The sequence below is a fragment of the Balaenoptera borealis genome (genome assembly GCF_965194805.1).
Source record: "Balaenoptera borealis genome assembly, chromosome: 14".
Taxonomy (NCBI): Eukaryota; Metazoa; Chordata; class Mammalia; order Artiodactyla; family Balaenopteridae; genus Balaenoptera; species Balaenoptera borealis.
In genome coordinates, this window is record NC_138875.1 from 23,645,567 (window position 1) to 23,667,981 (window position 22,415).

The 22,415-nt window shown below is 43.5% G+C and overlaps 1 protein-coding gene across 5 annotated transcripts in view; it reads left to right on the top strand.

Annotated features, from left to right (window-relative positions):
* Positions 1-22,415, top strand: part of MYO5B (myosin VB) — a 360,038-nt gene that overhangs the window by 132,584 nt on the left and 205,039 nt on the right. For all 5 annotated transcript variants that reach the window (XM_082355410.1, XM_082355408.1, XM_082355411.1 and 2 more), the window contains exon 2: positions 15,952-16,062. In XM_082355410.1, coding sequence (XP_082211536.1) covers positions 15,952-16,062 — 111 coding nt within the window. The remainder of the gene's footprint in view (positions 1-15,951; positions 16,063-22,415) is intronic.

Sequence of the window (22,415 nt, forward strand, 5' to 3'; positions counted from 1 at the left end):
GATACAGTAGGGGAGGAAGGGCCAATAAGTGGTCTATTTTAAATATCTCGCGATTAGTTTTTACCAGGGAACTCTTCGTGTTTCCCTTGTTCCCTGTTGGTTCCCGGGACACTTTTAACTCTAGAGAGCAGTGTGCTCTTGGGCTATACACAGATTTTTCTGGGGGCCTTGTTTGCCTCCTTTGATAAATAAGGAGAGAACTTTATTTACCTAAAAACAAAACACTGAACTGATGGCCTCCTATATATAGTCTTTGTGATCAGAGGGAGGCCCTTCTGTTGAACCACAAACCATGATCTTTCCCTGGATGTAATGGAGGCTGATTTTTCCCATAGGCAGCCCTCTTACTGGGAAGCAGGAAGGTGATGGAACGATAAATGCAGCATAGTGTTTAGTGCTTTTTAGTTCAGCCTGCTTATTGAGGAAACCAAGGCTTGGAGCTTTGAATGATTTGTCCAAGACAGTTCTGCTGTTTGGTTGCTGAGGGAGGTCCGTGCCCCTTTGTACTCTGCTACCAGACCCAGCACATCGTCCGCCCCAGACACAAGTGCCTTTTGCTGGACATTTCCAGCTCTGGGTTCTCGGCTGTCTTGGAAAGAATAACTGTGACTCAGCCTGTGTCCAGAACCAGGGTGATTGCTTTTCTTTCGTTTTCTCTCCTTTTGGACATTTTCAGCTCATTTAAGGTGGGGACTGCTTGCCTCAGTTACCTTTGTTGGAGTTTTGGTTGTTCTGGTTCTTATGTTTCCTCAGGCCCTCATGTGTGCTGTGCTGGGTCTCCAAGAAGGCCCTGGAACCAGGGACGTGGTTGGGGCCACTACAGCTAGAGCTGTAGACCTGGGATGCATCCCTTTTTTAACACCTATATGGTACTGGAAAGAATACGGTGTGACTCGGGCTTTGCCTGGAACCTGGATGATTGAACACCTTGCATGTGTACCTGTTTTAAGACCTGGGATGTATACCTGTGAAAATAGAGTTTGCACACCTATTTCAATACCAACCATTAATCCACTAATGCATTTGCCAAAAGCTTGTTGGTTTTCTATTATGTAAGACATTTGTATGCAAGTAAGAATTTTGTTGAAGAATGGGACTTACTCATGTTGCCCCAGAGTTTCTAGGCAACTCTAGGTTTAAAATGTTTCCAATTTTAAAATGTTGTACACATAACTTTTCTAGAACACGTTATGGTATACTTGGTAAGGCACAAAGTACCAGCAAGACTGGAGTACTTCTTTGTCACCTTCCCCTATGGGTCACTGTGTTATTAATAGTAGCAACGATAACTCAGACCCTCAACAACAGCCTTTCCAAGCAGCACCACTCACCTGATGGTATATTAATGCTTATCAGGTGAGTTGAAGTGGCAGCAGGCAAAGCCTTCCACTTCTACATCCAAAATTAGCTCCAACAATGGATTACCCATGTACAGATTGAACAGGAAGTACCACTGGTCCCCTCACCATTGGTCCCCTCACTCATTTCATACCTCCTCCTCAAATGGTTTTTCATGATGATACCTGTTTGGGGGCAGGGAGGAGTTTTAGATTGAGAAGATGACCCACATTCTCTCATTTTATACTTGAGATGAACCTTTCCCACCCATAATCCTTAAGAATAGAGCATATAAACGGGGCATTTCATACCAACCGCATCTGTCCTTCACTCCCTTTTCTAAAACTCTCCTGAGTTTTCTCTGGTTAGTAACATAGGGTCAGGTCAGCAGTTCTTTCAAGCTGCAGACTCACTTTTCAGCTGGACCAGAAGTGACATTTCAGTATAAAACTGCATCTGAATTGGTCCCTAAAATGCAATCCTTCGACATAGAGGAAATGAGTTAGCCATGATCATCATAGAGAATCTATGGCTATCCCACAGTAGATTTGTTTGATATTAACAGCGGATAGAACTCATCAAAGAATGATTCCGTTCCAAATAGGCAGGATGCATTATTGATGATGGCTGCTCAGTGATTCCTCTCAGAACCAGGGTGGAAAGCAGAGGCATCATTGTCAGGACTTCGGTTAATGGTGACTTAAACAGCAGATACCCACTTAACTTCCTAGCTCTAAAGTCACAAGCAGTTTCATGGCTGCTACTCAGTATGCGTCTGTTGGTTCTGGAACAATTTCTCCCTCTCTCCTGAGGTCTCAGAAGTTTAGATGCTATTACTGCGCCCGTTTGCTGATATACCAGATTGAACATCCCCTCTTCATTCTTAGTGTCAAACTTTTCCACTCAACTCTCTGAAACTGCAAATAAGCTCCACATGGCAAAACACAGTGGAAAAGATTGGGTGACGTGGTTGAGAATGAAATAGAATAATAAATGAATAAAGAAGATTCAAAAGCTGAATAAGTGTATCACTAAAAAAGAGAATGGTGGAAATGGCAGCTTAGCAGTATGGAATGAGGAAGTACTGAGTGACTGAAGTAATAGGAACTCCCAGGGGTAGAATTTCAAGGACGGTTTATTTGGGGTGAGGGACAGGATAAATGGTGTTGTTGATTTTGTGTTCATCGTGAGTGCTCATGTGAAGACCAAGGGAAAGGCACGTTGGAAGATTTAACTACACTCTCATACGGAGGATTCTTTTTCCTTATATACCAATCTATAAGTACTGATTTTTTTTTTCTTCCAGTTTTACTGGGATATAGTTGACGTACAGCATTGTATAAGTTTGAGGTATACGGCATAATGCTTTGATTTACATACATCATGCGGTGATTATAAGTTTAGTGAACATCCATCATCGCATAGATACAAAATTAAAGACACAGAAAAAATTAAAATTTTTTCTTGTGCTGAAACTTAGGCTTTACTCTCTTAACAACTTTCATATATAACCTACAGCAGTGTTATATTATGTCGTACATTATATCCCTAGTACTTATTTATCTTATAACTGGACGTTTGTTCCTCTTGACTGCGTTTATCCAATTCCCCCTCCTCTCAACACCCCTCCTCTGATAACCACAAATCTCTTTTTCTATGAGTTTGCTTTTGAAGTGTGATTGACCTACAACATTATGTTAGTTCCTGTTACATAACACAGTGATTCGATATTTCTATACATTTCAAAATGATCACCATGATAAGTGTAGTTACCATCTGTCACCATACAAAGATATTACATAGTTATTGACTATATTCACCACACTGTGTATTTCATACCTGTGACTCATTTATTTTGTAACTGGAAGTTTGTATCTCTTAATCTTCCTCAGCTATTTCTTTCCTCCCCCCATCCCCTCCTCTCTGTTTGTTCTTTGTGTCTATAATGCTATATCTGTTTTGTTTGTTCATTTGCTTTGTTTTTTAGATTCCACATGTAAGTGAAATCATACAGTATTGGTCTTTCTCTGACTTATTTCACTTAGTATAATATCCTTTGGGTCCATCCATCTTGTTGCAAATGGCAAGATTTCATTCTTTTTGTGGCTGAGTGATATTCCATTGTGTATATACGTGCCACATCTTCTTTATCTATTCATCTGTTGACGGGCATTTAGGTTGCTTCCATATCTTGGCAAATGTAAATAATGCTGCAGTGAACATAGGGGTGCACATATCTTTTTGAATTAGCGTTTTCATTTTCTTTGGATAGATACCCAGGAGTAGAATTGCTGGATCATGTGGTAATTCTATTTTTAATTTTTTGAGGAATCTACGTACTGTTTTCCACAGTGGCTGCACCAGTTTACATTCCCACCTATACTGCACGTGGGTTTCCTTTTCTCTACATCCTCGACAGCATTTGTTATTTGTTGTCTTTTTTGTTGATGGCCATTCTGACAGGTGTGAGTTGATATCTCATTGTGGCTTTGATTCATATTTCCCTGATGATTAGTGATATTGAGCATCGTTTTATGTGCCTCTTGGTCATCTGTATGTCTTCCTTGGGAAAATGATTATTCAGATCCTCTGCCCGTTTTTTAATTAGGTTGTTTTTTTGATGTTGAGTTGTATGAGTTCTTTGTATATTTTGGATATTAACCCCTTATCGGATATATTGTGTGCAAATGTTTTCTCCTATTCAGTGGGTGGCCTTTTTGTTTTGTTGATAGTTTTCTTTGCTATGCAAAAGCTTTTTATTTTGATGTCACACCATGCACAAAAATAATTCAAAATGGTTTAAAAACATAAATTGAAGACCTGAAACCATAAAACTTTTAGAAGAAAACATAGGCAGTATGTTCCTGGACATTGATCTTAGCAGTATTTTTTTGGATATGTCTTATTTAGGCAAGGGAAGCAGAAGCAAAAATAAACAAATGGGACTACCTCCTCATGTGTAAAACCCTTGCATTGGCCGTGGATGATATAAAAAAAAATGTGGCTCCCAGCACCTTCTGCATCTTTCCCCAGCGTCATTTTGAGCCCTTTCCTCCTGCACTGTGTCCCACCCAGACTGGCCTTCTTTCGTCCTTCAGTGAGCACTATTCCTTCCTGTTCCAGGCTTGTCACACAGATAACCTCTCAGCCTAGAACACTCCTCCCTCCTCAATATGTCTAGCCAACTCCTTGGCCATCTAGGATTCAGCTTGAATCTTGCTCTTTCAACAAAGCCTTTCCTGATGACCCAGACTAGGTTAGGGCCCCCAACTACATGCTGTGAATGTCTGTGCTGTCCAAGCAGTTATGACCATTGCAGTAGACTAATTGCATAATGTGGTCTGACATCCTTGAAGATAGGGACATGTCTTTTTTTTCTGTGTCCCAGCACCTTGCACAGTGCCTGTCATGTGGCAGGTGTTCAGTAAATACTGATGGATGAATGAATGGACTAGAGTCTGTGTTCTGGTCGGGGGACCTTGTAGCTTATGGGGGACATGTCCCAGTTGAAGAATATTTACTGAATAGCCTCAAAGGTGAAGTGTTTGAATACTGGTGACGGGAAGGCCAGAATGCTTTATCCTGGGAAAGGAAGGTTGGGAGCTGGCTTGAGTCCCAAATGCAAGTGTGTAAGGCATTTAAGTTCTAAGATAGATGATCTCTTAAAGACAAAGCAAGAGCAGAAGTTTTCTTCAGAAAAGAGTAGTGTCCCAATGCTTTCTCAGTTATTTATTTTTGATCAGTGAAGTTTTGTTTGCAGAAGCTAGCTTAGCCTGAAATGACTTCAGTCAGTGCTGATTTTGGTTTCTTAGAGAGGTCTATTAATGGAACAGGGTTTAAATTAAAAAAATGGAAGCAAACAAACTTAACTTTGCCCTGGTGAATATTTCTAGGACTGTGACTTGCTAATAAGCATTGTGGTGAGTGTAAACTATTAAGACTGTTTCTTTGGGAAAAACAATATAGTCGTCTTCGACTGTGGAGATCAGGAGTATATACCTGCAGGAAGGAGGAAAACAACTGCCCGGTGATGGCATCATATATGGATTTTAAAAGTTGAGGTATTTCAAAGAGCTTAGGTGGAAATGAAGATGGTGTGCTCTGGAAAACTGTCTTAAATGACTTAAAGATTTGTAATAATATGATTATGGAGTATTTAATTTACATACTAATTTGCCCTGTACAGGGAGAGTCCACAGTCTAGGAGCGGTAGTCATGTTCCAACAAATTCCAACAAAGCTTTAGCTTCTTGAGAAGATTCAGACATATATTTAGCTGCATGAAATGTACTAGCTTTGAGTAAATCTTTTCTAGCTTCTTTAGTAGCAGGTTAAATGGATTTAACATTGCAGGCTTACAAAACTAGCTTGCCATCAACATACCCTTTTTAAATAGGGAAATTTCAGTGGTCTTTCCAAAACTTCAAAATTAACGCATTGCTTTATGGCTATTTCTAAGCCTCTGATATCACTGTAGCTTCTGTCAAACACATGTGCTGCTGGTATAAACTGGATGGATAAAATGACTCAGCGATGCTCTCTGAACACCAAGCGCCTCCCATCTTGTCCATTTGTCACTTAAGGACATACTGCTTATTCTGTTAACATCTGCAGGGCAGTAAACAGGTAAATTGTTTCACCAGCCACATGGAGACTTGGGTCTGCATTAGCAGATATAGAATGTGGATTAAGATGTAATTGTGACTGATGATGTAATCAGATATCAGAAAGAGTTGAATCTCTCCTCAGAAGACTGGGTTGAGATGACATAGTGCTATAAGCACATAAGATAGCAAATATAAAAAATACGATGTGATGGTCGATACAGGAAATAGGTTGATGGACCTTCCTTTTGGTATATTTGTCTTTTGTTTCGTTTAATTGACAGGAAGTGTTGGGTTTTATTATAACTTTGCTGTTTAACTGTGCACTTTATATGTTATAGAATAAAGCTCACTTCTCTGGTTTTGTTCTATCCTTTTTACCCCAAGGATGCTGAGTGGCTTTTTGCTGTCCCAATCTCTCTGCATTAAGTTAAAGTTCTTCCTGGCATTTGGACTAGCTTGGTTTTCTCGTTTAGGAAAGGACATGGAACAAGTTTGGAAGAGTTCTGGGTGGGGCCTCAGGCACCTACCTCATTGGCCCAGAATTGTACATGGATTTTCAGTTACTTCTTGGCTCTGGACAAACAGAATATTTACATATAATTCCCCCTGGCTATAAGTTATAGGGAGCTTCCCAGTGCAGAGCATCTGGGGAAAAAGGAAGGTTATTACTGGTCCAGGAAGCCTTTAATGGGAATGAGTAAACAGGGAAACCAGGAGGCTGGCCTTGGTGCTGGGGGGAGGAGGAGGTAACTAACTCAGGAAGTTGGAGCTTCTATGTTCCCATGACACTTTCTGTGCATGTGGTTCCATTGGGATTATTTGGTTGTGTCTGTGCTCTCCTACAGGGAGTTCTCCGTGTCTCTATCCCAGGGCCCAAGTTCCTGCCACAATAACAATAACTCCTGTGACAGATGCTGTGCTAAACGTTTCATTTCATTTAATCCTAACAGCAACTGTAATATGGAAGATATTTCTCCACTCTACAGATGAGGAAACAGCCTGTGATGGGGGTTGAGGCTAGTACCTGATAACCTGCGTCTTAACCTCCTACTCACGTGTCTCCCATAGCGGGAGCCCAGCCAGTGGGAAGGGAAGATGCCCAGCAACATGCTGCTGGGGATGTTCTTGACTTTGACCCCCCAGATTTGGGGGACTCATCACCACCACTGGGTTCAGGATGCAGTTGGTATCTGGGTCCATGAACATGATCTTCAGACTTCAGTAGATGTGCAGAGGATTGCGGGAGGTTCTGCTCGGATGTGGTAAAAGGCCTAGTCTTTGTCCTCCAGACTCTTCACATGCAAAAGAATGAAATGTGACCCACCTCCTGCCAGAAGGGCAGTTGGGTAAGGTAGGTCTTCATAGTTCCTACAACGTGGCAGTACCCTGCGAGGCACCACACCACTGGGGAACCTGCTCTTGTGATGGTGCTGAAATGAAACTGTCGGCTTAGGGAAGTGTGTTGTCTTTCTTTTCCCTCCAAGAACTGTTGCTTTAGCAGGAGAAGCTTCGAAATGGACACTTACCCCCACAGAGGATCACTTACGACATTTTGGAGAAGCGTTTAGGTGTTTTCCTAACCTCACTAAAGAACTGAGCTATGAATAGCCCCATTTTTAATAAGGGACACATGATTTTTGGCCTAGAGGGTCTTGTAGTCTGTTAGCACTGTGGTTCTCAGCCTGCCGTCCTAGCACTTTGTAGCTGGACTTGGGCAAGGCTGGGGAAGCAGCTTGCTGTCCTTTTGCTGTGTGTGATCCTTCCTGCCTTGCGCGGCATCTGAGTTCCAGGTCTCACCTCCCTACCTTTTCACAATTATGTTTTCCCTTGAAACCCACAGCCTGTCCGCTTACTTGTAACAGTGCTGGGAAGCACTGTTGTTTGTTGATGCTCCTCTGTGCTGGATCTCAGGCTGGTCCTGTACGGAGAAACTCGGTGGCTTCTGTGCTCCTTGAGGGATGGAGGTTGACCAGCTTGATCTTGCATCTTCTCCAAATGAGTTCTAGAACAAAATTCACGCCCTGAGTAAATCTATTGACTGGTTTCTCTGTTTCTCTGGAGTCAAAAGGACTCCCTTCCCACCCCTAACCAGAGCCTCGCTTTCAATCATAGAGCAGAGATTTGAGTTCCTGCTAACCATGACGTCATGTCAGTGCTGGGGTACAGCCGTGAATAAGGCCGACAGTGTGCCTGCTCTTTGTCCCCTAAACAGAGGTAGGAATGGGCAGGCAGTTTATCCAGTGAGTCACCAGGTTAGGCTGTGGGGTCCCCTCTCATCCATTCCCGGGGGTCTGTGCCCAGACTGCCTTGCTTCAAGTCAAGACTACATTGTGACCAAAACTTCAGTCTGATTCTTAACTCCAAAACTACTTAGTGGCTTAACTTGGCATGTCATTGTCAATGGGTGTTTGCACTTTTTTGATGTGTGATTATAAGACACTTTAACTGTATAAAATACGTACTCAGTGGGACCTAGGCTGCTGTAAGAAAGTCAGTATTCCTCCATGGGTGGGGGGAGACAGTGGAGGACTTAGAGTCTGAGATCTTCTCTTTGATTCTGCCCTGAACTTGGCTCTTCACTGTGAACTTTGGCAAATTGTCCACTATGTTTTACCCTCAAGTTTCTTCTTTGTGAAATATTAGCGATAACCCTGCTCATCTTATTTCAGTTTTAAAACTAAGATGAAATGATTAAATTACTTATATTAGTGTAAGATTATGGAGGTGGCATTATTAATAATTCTATGGAGTGAATGTTTCCAATGTTCCTATTCTCTTTTCCCTGAAGTCCACTTTGGTTCTGAGGCTCACTCTGAAACAGTGATTTTAACTCTGATGGCGCATTCATCACTTGGAAAGCGTAAAAAGAAAGTACAGTGCTTGGGGCCTACTCTCAGACTTAATCTTAATTATTCAAGTGTGGGACATGGGCATTGGGTCTTTTTTTTTTTTTAAAGATCTGCAGATAATTCTTAAATGCCAGCCACCGTTGAGAGTCACTCCTCTCAGGGTTTTGAGGTTGAAGTAGTCTAGATCCAGTTACTGATTTTAAGGCAAAGCATGGCTACCTATGTATGATGATTTGCAGGACATCTAAAGGATCCCAGTAACATGGAACACCTTGGGTTTGTTTCCCGTTCCCTAATCGTCTGCAGGATCCCAGGAGGATCCTGCCTTCTAGACGGCACAGTGTCTAATATCATCACCACTGTCACTACTGCCTAATGTGTACAGTACCAATACTGTGGGATTTCATCTAATTCTTAGGACGCTTCATGAGGTTGGTCTAACTTTTGCCCAGATTGTTCAAATGAGGAAACCGAGGCTCAGACCCATTCATCACCTTACCCAACCTAATGAGTGGTGGTTGGAATTCTTACCCAGGCTGTCTAGCTCTAGAGCCCGCACACTTAACCACAGTACTGCACTGCATGATAATTAGTATAAATGGGTAAATGCTGTCCTCTTCTCAGCATTATACTTACATTTTAGCAGGGGCTTTCTGCAGGTAGTGCTCTGCTCAGGATAAAGAATCCTCAGACTGGAATTTCATGTTCGACCACAGGCCAGTGGGGAGAGGCCTCCGGGCACATGAGGGTCTGTGCTGCCCTGCAAATCAGTCACCAAATCAAACCACAAGGACTGCTGGTTTTCAGACCTGCCTGCACATTGGATGCAGCTGGGGAGCTTTAAAAAAAACACTGCCTGGTTCCCACCCCCAGAGATTGATGTAACTGGCCTGAGGGGTTGCCTGGCTGGGGAAGCTTTAAAAGCTCCGCAGGTGGTTCTCCCCTGCGCCAGGGTTGAGCACTAGTGCCAGAGGCAGCTGCTCCCTCCAGCTGTGTGTCAGAGCTGCCTCTGTGCCTGCTGCAGATCTCGGAGAAATGAACTCTGGCTGGAGAATCGCTCTCAGTACTAATGCATTTCATTTCAGAGAGGCATCTGCCTTCTCCGGTTAATACACAGGGCTCTTTCCAAAAGAAAAATCAGTTTTTCTTTGACAATTAGGTCAGACATTATTTTATTTACTTTGATATGATGGGATTAAGTATTGTTAAAACAGCATAGTGACAAATTGAGTAGTACTGTAATAGGATTCTGTGAGGGAGCTTGTCTTTCCTACAGTCTACTGCCTCCAGGAAAGTTGGTAGAGGTCAGATTTGTTTGAAGGAATTCCCTGAAGGTGAGAAAAAATGAAGAGGCAACACAGAACCTTGGTTGTAGAAAGTTTCTGTCTGGCTCATAGAAATGATGGCTTTCTGTTAAAAGAATATATTTTATCTTACTGCTTTTCCAGATATTAGAAGTGAGAACCCATGTCAGGAGAGAGTGTGCAGGATGCTGTTTGCATCATCTGCAACCAAAACAGTTTTTGTTTTTTAAATTGAGGTGAAATTCACATGACAAAAAATTAACTATTAAATGAACCGTTCAGTAGCATTGAGTGCATTCACAATGTTGTGCAACCACCATGTCTATCTAGTTGCAGAACATTTTCATCATTGCAAAGGAAACCCTTCCCTTACAAATTCTTTCCATCTCCGGATTAGAGACCTAAATGTAAGACCGGGCACTATAAAACTCTTAGGGGAAAACATAGGAAGAACACTCTTTGACATAAATCACAGCAGGATATTTTTTGATCCACCTCCTAGAGTAAAAAAAAAATAAAAATAAAAAAAATAAAAACAAAAATAAACAAATGGGACCTAATGAAACTTAAAAACTTTTGCACAGCAAAGGAAACCATAAACAAGACAAAAAGACAACCCTCTGAATGGGAGAAAATATTTTCAAATGAATCATTGGACAAAGGATTAATCTCCAAAATATATAAACAGCTCATGCAGCTCAATATTAAAAAAACAAACAACCCAATCCAAAAATGGGCAGAAGACCTAAATAGACATTTTCCAAAGAAGGCATACAAATGGGCAAGAAGCACATGAAAAGCTGCTCAACATCACTAATTATTAGAGAAATGCAAATCAAAACTACAATGAGGTATCACCTCACACCAGTTAGAATGGGCATCCTCAGAAAATCTACAAACAGCAAATGCTGGAGAGGGTGTGGAGAAAAGGGAGCCCTCCTGCCTGCACTGTTGGTGGGAATGTAAATTGATAACAGCCACTATGGAGAACAGTATGCAGGTTCCTTAAAGAACTAAAAATAGAATTACCATATGACCCAGCCATCCCACTACTGGGCATATACCCAGAGAAAACCATAATTCAAAAAGACACATGCACCCCAATGTTCATTGCAGCACTATTTACAATAGCCAGGTCATGGAAGCAACCTAATTGCCCATCGACAGACGAATGGATAAAGAAGATGTGGTACATATATACAATGGAATATTACTCAGCCATAAAAAGGAACGAAATTGGGTCATTTGTAGAGGCGTGGATGCATCTAGAGACTGTCATACAGAGTGAAGTAAGTCAGAAAGAGAAAAACAAATATCGTATATTAATGCATATATGTGGAACCTAGAAAGTGGTACACATGAACCGGTTTGCAGAGCAGAAATTGAGACACAGATGTAGAGAACAAACGTATGGACACCAAGGCGGGAAAGTGGTGGAGGGGGGTGGTGTGATGAATTGGGAGATTGGGATTGACATGCATACACTGATGTGTATAAAATGGATGACTATTAAGAAAAAATAAATAAATTAAAAAGAAACCCACAAATTCTTTCCATCTCCACAGCTCAGATCACCTCTGTCTTCCTCCCTCAAGTCTTTTTTGTTTAATTGAAGTATAGTTGATTTACAATATTGTGTTAGTTTCAGGTGTACAGCAAAGTGATTTGGTTATATATATATATATATATATATATATATATATATACTTTAAAAATTCTTTTCCATTATAGTTTATTATAAGATATTGAATATAGTTCCCTGTGCTATACAGTAAATCCATGTTGTTTATCTATTTTATACATGGTAGTGTGCATCTGTAAATCCCATACTCCCAATTTATCCCTCCCCGCATTCCCCTTTGGTAACAGTAAGTTTATTTTCTGTGTTTGTGAGTCTGTTTCTGTTTTGTAGTAAGCTCATTTGTATTGTTTAGATTCCACATGTATGTCTCCCTCAAGTCTTTGCTGGCTACTGTGTTCCTTATCTCTCCTTCCTCTCAGTTTGTGTGTCTGTTCTCTTGGCTGTTTACTTTGTACTGATCATGCCCCACCTTGTACTCGGTTACAGGGGCAGTGGATCTTCCTTGGCCTGAGTGGAGAGGCTTGTTGGCTCAGTCAGCACCTAAAGCAAAACTTGATTGTGGTTAAAATTGCCCTTGGAAGTCCTATAAATAGCTCAAGTGCGGCGTATGTGACATTGGGTGAACAGCCCCGCTCAGTAACTCATAGGCACCTTAAGCCAAGAATCTATGAAGTAGCGTAAAGGTGGGGAGGCCTGCCTGCAGATGTCACCCATCCTGTACCATCACAATACAGGGTTTACTTCATTCTTGTTTAACAATGAACTGCTGTAATCTCAATGCATGTCCACATGTGTCTTCATTGTGGGGATGGAGGACACGTGACAGCATCTAGCACAGAGTGGGTACTCAGATGTTTACTGGATTTGAATCTAAAGTTTGCTTGATCAGATCTGTAATGCACACTAGCCTTTAAGACGTTGTAGGAGAATCTGGTCACCTGTTTCCTCTCTAAGTTGGCATTTACCATCGTTGCCCTCCCTTCTCTTGCCTTGCCTGCCCCCCCACCACTGAATAGCTGTTACTCTCCTTTGAAATTGGTCACACCTCCCCCTAGAGTATATTTTTTATTTGAATTATCTATCCAGCTAGACTGTATGTTCCTTAACGTGAGGGTATAGATCTTCATGTTTATATTTGGTTACATGTTGCTTATCACAGTGTTTTATGTGTAAACCAGGTGCCCCATAAACACACCTTCTCTCTTCACTGATTCCTGTCTCAGTAAACATTTCCTGAGCATCTACTACATGCCAGGGGTACAGAAATGCCCCATGGTGTATCTGAAAGACCTTGAAGTAGTAAGAGGAAACTGACGTGAAAGAAATGACTGCAAAAACCATAAAGAAAGTTGATCATAGAAGAGTTGATTGTGGCAGTCCGGAGTTGGGAAGGGCTACCTCTGTAGTGCACAGGGAAGGAAGGGTTCAGTGAGGAGACGGTGCTGGAACTTTGACTCTGCCCACATAGACAATGAGGAAAGGACATTCTAGGCTGAGGAAACAGCATGTTCAAAGGTAGAGGGCAGCAAACCTTTTCTGTAAAGGGCCAGAGGGTAAATATTTTAGGTTTGGGGCCATAGGGCCTATGTTACAACTGTCACTGATATGTGGAAGCAGCCACAGACAACACGTAGATAGAATGTGTCCTTGTGTTCCAATAAAACTTTATGTACACCAAAATTTGACATGAATAGTTTTCATGTGTTAGCATGTGATTATCATTCTTTTGATTTTTTTTTCCCAGCTGTTTAACCATTTAAAGACTATTCTTCACTCATTGGCTGTATAAAAACAAGTGGCACACCAGATTTGGTCCAGGGCTATAGTCTAGCCTGTGTACAAAAACAGGGAAGAGTGAGATCATATTGCAGGAGCAGAACAGTAGGTACTTAGGTGTGCCCATTCCGATGCCGTTGGTGTGAGATTCTGCATTTCTAACCAGCTCCCAGGTAGTGGTGAGGCTGAGGTCCTCACCTGGAGTAGCAAGGAACTGAAGTATCAGTAGGGTCCCCTTATGCCCCTGATGCTCTGATGGATTGTGTGGGTTTAGGAAAATATAGATGACAATTGTCTGCCTACCAGGTGTTTTCAGTCTGCTTAGAGAGGAGAGATTTATGTAAGTAGAAAGGTAAATGGACCCTCCCAGAGCGAGAGTTAAACAGCAGCAGAGCCAGGCAGCGAGGTTCCCCAGTGCTGGGTGCAGTGACCTGTCCGGTGAGAGGCATGTGAACAGCAGGGTTAAGGCCAGCGGAGCCCCCGTGTGAGCTGGGACTGGGCTCCTTGGCTTCCAGTACATCACGCAGCTTGACGACGTCCGCACATCCCCACCTCCACTCGCTTCCTGTTGGTATTTTCCCCTTCTTCTCTTGTTTGTCACTCTGTTATCTTGAGCCTTTCCTGACGCCACTTTACACTGAATGAAGACTTGGCTTTGAATAGAGCTTCTTGGGTGCGCTGTCCTCCCTCTGACTGGAAGGGGAGTCCCGGCGGCCTAACTCAGGGACGGGGAGTGTAGCGAGGCTAAGCAAAGTCGCTCACTTGAAGCTGGGGGACAGGAGCTTCAAAGTCCCCACAGCTGGATGGATGGTGGGCTTCAATGGTAGAGGAGGAGGTAAGTTAGAACACCTGAAGGGAGAGAAATGTTGAAACACTCAGTTTTCTCTGGAGATACCTCCAAACATTCTTCATGTATTACTCGATAGCACTCAGATACTATAAAGCTCTAGAGTATCTTCCTCTTAAAGATATAGGAATACCTTGCTGTAGTGCAGGCTCAGAGGCAGAGAGACAGTCCTGTGAACTTGATTCATTGTAAAACCAAAAACAAACGACTTTGGCTTTGTACCCTGAGCTGGGGTATCAGCGATGCAAGTTGGTGGTGGTTTGCTTTCCCATTAACTGGTGTTCTGAATCTCTTGCCTCACGACTTTCACACTTCGATCCTGAATTAGAGACGAGTGTAGCAGGGGCCGGGGCTTGCTTTTAAAAAAAGCCAGTGATCACGTGGAACAAAATGCCGTAAAAAAGCAGGACCAAAATCAAGTCGGCAACTGGCTGGCCATAGGGCCTGTGCTTTGCTGCCCCTCCACGGGGGAGGTGGGTTATGCTGACCCAAGCACACATTCTGGCTGGCCTCTGGTCTTAAGAACTATTCATTTCAGGAGTACTAATTTTGCTAAGAATATTCTGTGGCCATTTTATAGATATATATATATGATTATACATAACTATAAATATACAAATATAATTATATATAAAAATTAAAAAAATATATATATATAATGGGGGGGTATGTGCCCGTGTACACAGACATCTTCTCAAGCAAATAGGCCCTGTGGAAATCGCATACCTATGAGACAAATACTGAGAAAATGTGTCTGACAGAGGTAAGGAGCGTGGTGCCGAGAGAGACGGCCACTAGTAGATGCTGCCATTTGGTGCAGCAGACCCGTGGTTCTCCCCAGCTGCACGTTACACTCACCTTGGAGCTTTCATGTCACCTCAAATGCTGCGTGGGTCTGAGGTGAACCCCGATTGGTCTTTTCAAGGCTCCCAGGTGATTCTAATGTGCAGTCAGGGCCGAGAGCCCCCGAGTGACATTGACAGTGCCTCCCACTCACCAAGGGCTGCATTCTTCCCTGCCAGGATTTGGCCAGCTTAATGACCTTGCGGATGTTCGATCCGGATGGCGGCTGGGGAAGGATGCCTGAGACTTGGGGGTATGTTTGTGGCTTAAAGAATGCACAACTAAATTGAGATTGCTGACCACTCAGGAATATATTAACACAGTTTCAGTTTGCTGACCACTTTCTTTCACTTGTGCAGGAAAATGGCTTTGACCCTGAATGCAGAATATCAAAGCAGAGATTCCCAAGCTCTGAAGACTTGCTACACTGTCTCGTTGGGTTTTGCATGTGTCGTCTTAATCGTTGTTTGCAGCACACTAGACACTCCCTCTGACGTTGCTATTTTGTACCACCTTTTGAGATAATGGTGTAAAACTCTGGGTATAACCAAATCTAGGCTTGGCATTCCCCTGGTAGAATTCGAATTTCATTTATCTGTGACATTCTGTTAGGATCTAGAAGAAGTCCTCTGTAACCAGTCCTGTGAGTTGTCTCTTGTCATGGTATTGGATCACCTTGTATCTTGAAATGAGAAGGGAGGGAAATGTGTGCAGATGACTTTAAAAGTTCTCCTGAGGGCCCCTCATAGAGAGCACACCTGAAAGCTTCTCTTGGCATCTAAGTTTCTTCTCTTTTAATCTTTCAGTACACAAAGGTCTGGATCCCTGACCCCGATGAAGTGTGGCGCTCGGCTGAATTAACCAAGGACTACAAGGAGGGCGAGAAGAGCCTCCAGCTCCGACTGGAAGATGAAACTGTGAGTGCAGTGCTGGGGGTGGGAGTGCAGAGCTCTGCTAAGTGGGGCTGGATGCTACATTGTGGCTAGAGCGTGTCCTGCACGTTGGAGCTTCTGAGCCCCTGGCAACCGTTTTGTTGCTGTTGATGGTAACGTATGTGAAAGTTTAAACCATGAAGCTGCTGAGTGGATGGCCCATTACAAACAAGTGCCCATTGGTGTTAGCAGCTGAGAGATGGCGGGTGACTGAGGCAAGGATCTTCTCCGTGGAGTGGAGGGCACAGGAGGCTTCCCTCCGTGGGGTTGAGGCTCAGTGGGAGGTGAGGGGGAGCCACTTGCCATAAGAGCCAGTGCCTGGTACAGTGGTTGGAGTACCGGCTCTGGGCCCAGCCTGCCTGGGTTGGGATCCTGGCTTGGCCCTTGCTAGCTTTGTGCCCTTGAGCAAGTTAGCAATTTTTCTGTGCCTATTACTTCATCTGTGACATGGTGGTGATAGTTTGTCTAGGGAGCTCCTTAGAATAAAATGAGTTACTATGTGGCATGTACTTAGAGTCGTGCCTGGCATGTAAACACTCATTACATGTTATTTGCTCCAGTGAGAGTTTTTGTTTTTGTTTTTTTTTTGGCTGTGTTGGGTCTTCGTTGCTGCGCACGGGCTTTCTCTAGTTGCGGCGAGTGGGAGCTACTCTTCGTTGCGGTGCACGGGCTTCTCATCACGGTGGCTTCTCTTGTTGTGGAGCACGGGCTCTAGGAGCGCAGGCTTCAGTAGCTGTCGCGCATGGGCTTAGTTGCTCCGCGGCATGTGGGATCTTCCCGGACCAGGGCTCGAACCCGTGTCCCCTGCATTGGCAGGCAGATTCTTAAGCACTGCGCCACCAGGGAAGCCCCGAGAGTTTTTTCGTTAGTTGATTTTCAGGTGGTTTTGCTCAAAAGGAAGACAAAGTAGTAACCAGGAAATGGTATTCCTTCTAGAAGGTCTGATTCAGTTTCCCTTTTCACGAGCCTTTTGTCACTACCCTTCCCTGTGATTTGTGCATTTCACACATATTTGAAGGCGTGCACTGCGCTGGCCATGGGGGTTTATGGGTGATCGGCTGTGGCCCTGCCATTCGTGGGGGCTCAGTGCTGGAGGGCTTAGTGAACGTGAACACAGAAATACGGGAAAGAGCCCGAGCAGCCTTCAGCAGGCACGGAAGCAGCAGACGAGGTACAGGAGGAAAGTGAGGAGGGAGTGGAGGTGAGGGTGTCGGGGGAGGGGCTGTGGAAAGGAGCCAGCATTGAAGACTCAGGCCCGGGTGGGCCGAGGGGAGCGTCCCAGGCAGGAGTTGTGCGCCAAAGCCCCGAGTCCTCAGGGTGTCCCCTTTGAGAGTGTGGAAGGAAGGGAGGCCAGTGCACCTGGAAGCCACTGCAGAAGGGGACAGACGGGACAGCCTGAGGCTGAGGACGCAGGTCGTGCATGCAGGGTTTACAGTAGGGGAGACTGGGAGATGAACAGGCTTCGAACCAAGTGGCCAAAAAAATCAAGATTTGGCTTTGGGATGGGTCAGGTTTGAGGGGCTGCAGAGCAGGTCTGGCCTGGGGTGATTATTGCCTCTCTGTGAACTGCAAGAGCACTGAAAGTTTGTCCCCCATCACTTAGCCTTTGATCATTTACTGTCTTACTGTTTTTCCTTCTTCTAAGCTCTTTGGTCCTGTCTTTCTAGGTAGTAATGACCTGCTTGAGAAATGGACCTTGTCTTATGCTTTGCTCACATGCACTTAACAGTGGTTGGTGATTAATACATTGATTAGTAGGAAGGTTGAACGTCTTGCCCCTCCTAACTTTTGTTTTGTATCAACTTTGAGCACATTCCTTGGTAAACCTGGGACAGTCAGTTGGTTAGTTTGTTAAAAGTTGTTTACACTAAGGTGTGCTCACCTCCCCTTCCCTTTCCTGGCAGGCAGACTTTGCCAGCCTCCTCTTGGTTTTGAGGTGAGAAACAAAATTCCCAACAGATGGAATCATGTTTATCATGTTGAATAACTTACCACCCCACGCCCAAAACAAAATAAAATTAGTTCACCCACGTGAATGGTGTATCTTCCGCTCCAGCAGATTTCATTTCAGTTGATCTTGTAAGTCGGTGGGTGTTTTTTAAAGAGTTGTACGGAGGGAGTGTCAGCTGTGTTGCTAAAACAGAGCAGATGCCCACGTCCCCAGTGGAGAATGAGTTCTGCCCTGCGTGACTAATCCTGGCAGCTGCCCAGGACCCGTCTCCTGCCCCCTCCCCTGCTACACGGCCATCAGCTGTAATCAGAAGAGATGGCTGGGGCTGGAGGTTAGCAGTTCTGGAGATATAATGGGCTCTGAGCATCGGACTCTGTCCAGGTCGCTCCTGGGCTGTGTGGTTTTGTGACCGTACTTTTTGATGCCCCACTGTTAGGGTAATGATCACTCTACTCCACCCACCTAGAGTTCTGCTTCTCACTCTACATATCCTACCAATTCATCAAGATCCAGCTTAAATGCTACAGTTCTCTTGGCCCAGGTGTGACAATCATCTCCAAACTCAATTCAAACAACGCTGAGCATGGCTTCAATTTACACTTCCTGCAGTTACACGCTTTTTGGCCTACCGTGTCCTCTCTCTCCAACCAGACTGTGGGTGCCTTAAGAAGTGGGGAGAGGTTTCACATTTCTTAGTGTTCATTCAGGAAGGAGCCTATCAAATAATTGATACTTCACAAACGTTGGCTGATATGACTTAACACAGGAGCTGAGGCTGGAATCAGGGGAGGTAAAAATGAGGGAATGGGCATTTCGGATCTTGAACAAGGGAGGAACAGAAATAAAGTAGCGGTCAGTCCCCTTTCTGAGCTGTCATTAGGAGCGACTCAGCTGAGCTGTGGACCAGAGGCAGGAGAACAGAAGTTGGATGGCTGGACTCTGAATGTTTGAAGAATCTCCTCTGTAGCTAAAAGCATCCTTGATGTACCAGGTTGGCTGAAAAATCCACCCCAGAGTCTCTTTCCCCGCCCTCTGCTCCTCCCTCTGAAGTCCAATAGTGTGGGTTTAACTGTATCAGCAAAGGTTGTAAATAACTAGTTCTCTTCTAAAACAAAGTTCTTAACCTATGGCTTCTACCTTAGCAGTAAGTAACCTGTGTGCTCTGCTCTGTGCAAGGTGGTCAGGCCCCCCAGTGTTCCTCTAAAGATGTTTTTTTCCCCCTGTTGCTTGCTTGCTTCTTATTTATTTGTTTATTTATTTGGGTAAAATATACAAAACATAAAATTTACCGTGTCAACCGTTTTTAAGTGCACGGTTCAGTGGCATGAAATACTTACCCATTGTTGTGCAGCCATCACCACCATCCATCTCCAGAGCTGTTTTCATCTTGCAGAACTGAAAGTCTCTACCCATTGAATACTATCTCCCTATTTCCCCCTTTCCCTGCAGCCCCTGGTAATCCCTGTTCACCTTTGTCTCTGAGTTGGATTCTTCTAGGTACCTCAGAGAAGTGGAATCATATGATACTTGTCCTTTTGTGTCTGGATTGTTTCAGCCCAACGTAAGATGTTTTCTGTTTAAGCCAGTGAGAAGATGGGACACTTCTTGGGGTTAAAGCATCGTGTCTTCTCTTTTTCTCCCCACGGCTGTGAAGGGTGCAAGGTATCTAGGTGTGCCAACCCTTAGCACAGTACCCTGTTTAGACCGGGTAAAGCACCTCAGTGTATGCAGACCTTGATGATAAATGCAGCTACCTAATTCTTTGCGCGGCGTGGAGCTCTGCCTGGCAGACCTTCTCTCAGTTGCCCCCACTTCCCTTACAAACTGCTCAGCTCCTGCCCTCTACTGGCAGGGAAAACTCTCCCCGTTTCCATGGTTTTGCGTTTAAATTCTGTTTTTCCAAACAAGTTTGTATCCCATGTCCAGGGCGAGTACTCCCTGTGTGCAAGGCCCTGGCAGTGTTCATGAGCGAGAGGAAGATGGGGAGACGTGAGCTTTAAGAAGAGCAACGTGCTCTATCTGTGTCTCTGCATATCCAAGCCTGCTGATGTTTCTGGGGCCAGGGCAAGAATGGGGATGTAGCCTACGTCTGTTTAAATATTAAAAGCATATTTTATCAAAATTATTTAGGTAAATCTGACATTTCTAATTCTTGAAAAAATAAAGCATTTAGTATATTAAAATGAAAGTAATGGCCATCATCAACAAATCTAGAAACAATAAATGCTGGAGAGGGTGTGGAGAAAAGGTAACACTCTTGCACTGTTGGTGGGAATGTACATTGATACAGCCACTATGGAGAACAGTATGGAGGTTCCTTAAAAAACTAAAAATAGAACTACCATGCGACCCAGCAATCCCACTACTGGGCATATACCCTGAGAAAACCATAATTCAAAAAGAGTCATATACCGAAATGTTCATTGCAGCTCTATTTACAATAGCCAGGACATGGAAGCAACCTAAGTGTCCATCATCGGATGAATGGATAAAGAAGATGTGGCACATATATACAATGGAATATTACTCAGCCATAAAAAGAAACAAAATTGAGTTATTTGTAGTGAGGTGGATGGAGTTAGAGTCTGTCATACAGAGTGAAGTAAGTCAGAAAGAGAAAAATAAATACAGTATGCTAACACATATATATGGAATCTAAGGAAAAAAAAAAAAAGGTCATGAAGAACCTAGTGGTAGGATGGGAATAAAGACACAGACCTACTAGAGAGTGGACTTGAGGATATGGGGAGGGGAAGGGGTAGGCTGTGACGGAGTGGGAGAGTGGCATGGACATATATACACTGCCAAACGTGAAGTGGATAGCTAGGGGGAAGGAGACGCGTAGCACTGGGAGATAAGGGAGATAAGCTCGGTGCTTTGTGACTGCCTGGGGGGGGTGGGATAGGGAGGGTGGGAGGGAGGGAGATGCAAGAGGGAAGAGATATGAGAACATATGTATATGTATAACTGATTCACTTTGTTATAAAGCAGAAACTAACACACCATTGTAAAGCAATTATACTCCAATAAAGATGTTAAAAAAAAAAAAGAAAAAGAAAGTACTTGCATCTCAACTCTTCGGTCTCCATCTAGCTGCCAGTATAAAGAACTGCTACCTTGCATTGGGCATGTCATGTCTGTACCTACATATAAACAAATTTAAGAGGAACGTGACTTGTTCAGTACTGCAGAGTGTTCCTCATAAGTCAGGTTTGCAGTGCTTGCAAATACTGTACTAATTTGTGAGCACCTCTGAAACCACAATTAGAATGTGCAGAGAAGCAAGGCATTGGATATTCGGCCCAACTGGGAACCGGTGTTTCATTATATGAGAATTTTTTTTTGCATTTGTGCTATCTGGAAGGAAGGATTAACAAGCTAATTTGTCTTTCCTTTTATCTAAACGTCTTTGCTGCCCAGTGCCTCCCCACACTCCAAAGCAGTGCCTGTCTCTGACGTTGGTGATGTTATAGCCCACCAACCTTCAAGGTGCCTGGGCACATTTGTCTTATTTCAAGGACACAGGGCAAGAGGTGTGCAGAAGCATTTCCCTGGGGCCTGACGGCGTTCGTCACAAGAGTGTATGTTGAGGATTGCAGATCTCACTGTGTCAGCACTGAACGCTGATCCCAAGTGACAGAGGTACCATGTGTTCTTTAATAAGGTTATATTTTGCATTTGTGGTGTTGGAGCCCTTTAAGATGCAGGGTCCAGGGAAGGGCCCCTCTTGCTCAGGTCTAAGGATGGTACCGAACATATCAGGGTATTATAGCGAGGAAAGAGCAAACATGGTTCTTCGAGTCAAGAAGCGACAGACTCACAGAAGAGCTAGGACTGTTGTCCTTACACATCGGTATACTCAGACCACATACCTTGAGAGTGCTCACAGAGCTCACATAAACCCCGTGCAGATTAAGTGCCAGCTGCATGTACATCTGGCAAAACCGCAGAGCTAAGAGCATTTGGTAATACTTCTCTGGTACCAGTAAAGCCTCTTAGTGCACGTGACTTTGATTATTTCTTTTTTCTTTTTGTTTTACTGGTTTTTCCATTCTTTCTTACTTTCGTATTGGTTTATGGGTCATCTAATACTTTTTATCTTTATCTTTGTTTTGTTCTCAATTGCTCAGTAATACACCATTGAGACAGTATTACACTTTGTTGATTGGATGGCAAGGATAATGTGGAAGGCAATATTTATATTGTACATATGCAAAAAATGTTTCCTTAAAGTTATAAAATAACACATTGCGTATAAATATCTATTGGTAATATTGTTACCAATACAATTAGTTATCTTGTCTACAGTGGTATTTTTTTTAATTAATGTATTTTGTAAAATACACGTAACATAAAATTTACCATCTGCACCATTTTTAAGAGTACA